Source organism: Gekko japonicus, unplaced genomic scaffold, assembly GCF_001447785.1.
Source record: "Gekko japonicus isolate JY-2015 unplaced genomic scaffold, Gekko_japonicus_V1.1 scaffold33, whole genome shotgun sequence".
Lineage (NCBI taxonomy): Eukaryota > Metazoa > Chordata > Lepidosauria > Squamata > Gekkonidae > Gekko > Gekko japonicus.
The window spans coordinates 1,151,227-1,154,053 of record NW_015174272.1 but is presented as its reverse complement, the minus strand read 5'-3'; the positions used below and the strand labels follow the sequence as shown (position 1 = coordinate 1,154,053).

The following is a 2,827-nucleotide window of genomic DNA, read 5'->3' as shown; positions in this document are numbered from 1 at the left end:
AGGATGGAGGGACTTCATGGGTCTGCAGTGGTAAGAACTGTGTCAATTGGGGCTCTGTCCTGAGCGGGGTTGGGGGGCGGGGAGGACCCCATCTGGGCCTTGCCAAGGGGGGGGGGCCTCTGCTAGGCCTCCACCATGCCCGGAGGCCTTGTGAAGCGAAGCTCTGCTAGCACCAGCAGTGAGTTGTGGTAGTGCCCACAGTGGCAGATTTGTGCTGAGCCTTTCCATTGGAAGGGTTCGGTATATGGAGTTTCTTTAAAGGGGGCCACTGAGTGTAGGGCCCTGCTTCTGGGACGGTGGCAGAGCAAAAGGGGCTTTTAAAAGTCTGGCCATAACGTCCTGGTCTGCAGCCCTCTTGTCTCTGTGTGTCCTGAAACTCCACCCCAAAACACTGATGAGCAAAACACAGGGAGGACTGAAGCAAGTGCAGGTGCTTCTTCGAGGGGAACCGACTGTGCGAGGGGGGCATTTTCCACATCTTGATCAGAACTAGGACCAAGGCTTCGCCTGTGCTGACAGAGCTTCTGTGTCTCTGGCACATGGCTTTTTGGCTGAGGCTTTTAGCGAGGCTGCTAAGCCGCCGTGCCTCCTTGCTCTCTGTCTCTGCAGGGTTCAGCTTGTGGCGTAGTTGAGAGGAGACGCACCTCATCGGATGGGCCTCAGGCCTCGCCGGCCTTCAGCACCAGCAGCAGCCGCACTCCCAGCGCTTCCGACGTGGGTGAAGAGGTCAGCACAGAGGCCCATTCCAGGGAGACGGGTCCGGAAGGCCAGCCGGGCCTGGAGAACTCCGAGTCCCTCAGTGACTCTCTCTATGACAGCTTGTCCTCCTGTGGCAGCCAGGGCTGAGCAGGGCTGGGGACGGGGCCGAGTTTGGGGCATCGGCTTACGGTGCCACACGCTCCCCGCCTGGTGCTCCAGAAGGCCCAGCTCTGCCTCCGGGATTCTGCTCGAGTCTCCCAAACCAAATCTTGGCCCTGCACCAGAATACGATGCGTCTTCCACACCCAGCACTCCTGTCTGTCCCAAAGCAGGGAACTTTATTAACCAGGGCACCTGGAGAGAAGGGGTGGGTGGGACAGGAACCGGTCCCATTGTGTCTGCTCCCGCTTAGCTACGGATCCTGTGCTACTTTCTGATGCACTGAGGAGGGGTCCCGGGTGGGATCTGTCTTGCCTTGCCCATCCCTTGGCCAACTCATGGAGCTTGTAAATTCACCGCAGGGAGGGATGGATCCAGGCATCTGGGCTGCTGGGGGAGTCTCCTTTGAGGAACAGGCCGTCCTGGGGAACTCACATCCACCCACAGTTCCCACCAGCTAGCTATCCTGGGGCTGGTGTCTCTTTTGCTGGCCGGGAGCAGGAGCAGACCTTGGAAAGGAGAACGTCCCGTATCTGCCTCTGCAAAAGCTGCCTCGCTCTTACCTCACTGGTTGTGCAAACTCTTGCCTAAGCGTATTACTTAAGCTCCTCTGCTTCTCGACAGTCAGAGAGTGCATTGGGCTTTGCCAAATTCAGGATTTCCTTCCCGAGGGGCATGAGGAGTGGGGGACGGGGATGTCTTCAATCCACCCCTTGTGTTCGAGAGCCATGGCTGCTGGAGCGTACCAAACAGAAGGTGGCGGTGAAGGGGGGGGGGAGGAGGAGAAGTGTTTGGAAGGCTGCTGTCTCCACCCCATTTCCTCCCAGCACTGTGACCTCCCAGCAGTCTCTCGGTTTGCTGGGACTGAGCTTCCAACCGGATGGAACGGTTCCTCCTTCCCAGTGCGACCAACTAGCTCGGGTGCTTCTCTACCTTAAATCAGGTCTCCCTGGGTCCTAGAGCGACCATGGGCTCAGGATGGACTGTTGGCCCCCCCGCCCCTTCCACGTAATGTTTTTTAACGTTAAGTTGTAAATGTTGCTGTTTAGTTTTCCGCACAGTCATGCCACCTCTTCTGTCCTTTCCCTGTTTTTCCGATGGGAACCTTGTCGGTTTCCTCCAATGGTGCTATTTTGCTGTGTACAGGCCTTTCTCCTTAGGAGACCTTCTTCGTTGTCCCTTTTTGATTTTTTTTTTTTAATATAAAATTAAGATGTCTTTTGCTCTCCTTATTTATATAAGTTATTGTGTAAATGAGGCTGTTTGTTGTCTTTGCTCTCCCAGAAAATAAAGGGGAAAAGAGAGCTCCTGGCTGGATTGAATGTGGGGTGTTCGGGGCCTGACGTGCTGCGCACCTTTTTCTGTCTTGTTCAAGAACTCCCTTTGGCGACACAGCCGCCTGCCTGTGTGTGGCATGTTGCATGGGGTTTCTCTGCTCTAATGGCGCACTGTAAGATGGCTGCACTTGCACCCAACCAGGTGGCTTAATTTTTGAAGGCACACTTCAGGTCCTGTTTGGGAATCACGGAATTTTTTCCAGCCTGTGAGCAGACAGAGGTGTTAGGATGATGTAGTAACATGGGGGACGGTCTCTTCAGTGGAACGAGGCTCCTAGAATTACAGTGGGATTTGCTATGCCCTCGCCATCTCTGCTTTAAGCACTTTGGCCATGATTGGGGGGAATTCACATACTTAGCACACAATTCTGCAGCTGTTAACACGGGGAAACGGGATGTTGGAAAACCGTTCCTGAAACAAGTTGTTGCCTGCAATGGGGCTGTTATCAAAGAGGACCCTGGCAGCAGGCTGTCAAGCTGTGGTGACAGAGAACTACGTTTAACTGAAAGGAAGACTGTGCTATGAATAAAAAGGAGGGGACTGGCTTAAATTCACGTTCAAGTTAAATGATGTACAGTAATAAAAATCCTTTTGTGTATAAATTTTCCTTTTTTAAGGGGGAAGAATCGTC

General features: G+C 53.9%; 1 protein-coding gene across 1 annotated transcript in view; it reads left to right on the top strand.

Moving 5' to 3' along the window:
- NCKAP5L (NCK associated protein 5 like) overlaps positions 1–2,729 on the top strand; it is an 18,946-nt gene extending 16,217 nt beyond the window's left edge. The window contains exon 12 of the mRNA XM_015423660.1: positions 610–2,729. Within this exon, the coding sequence (XP_015279146.1) occupies positions 610–846 (237 nt within the window). The 3' untranslated portion in view covers positions 847–2,729. The remainder of the gene's footprint in view (positions 1–609) is intronic.
- The last annotated feature ends 98 nt before the right edge of the window (positions 2,730–2,827 follow it).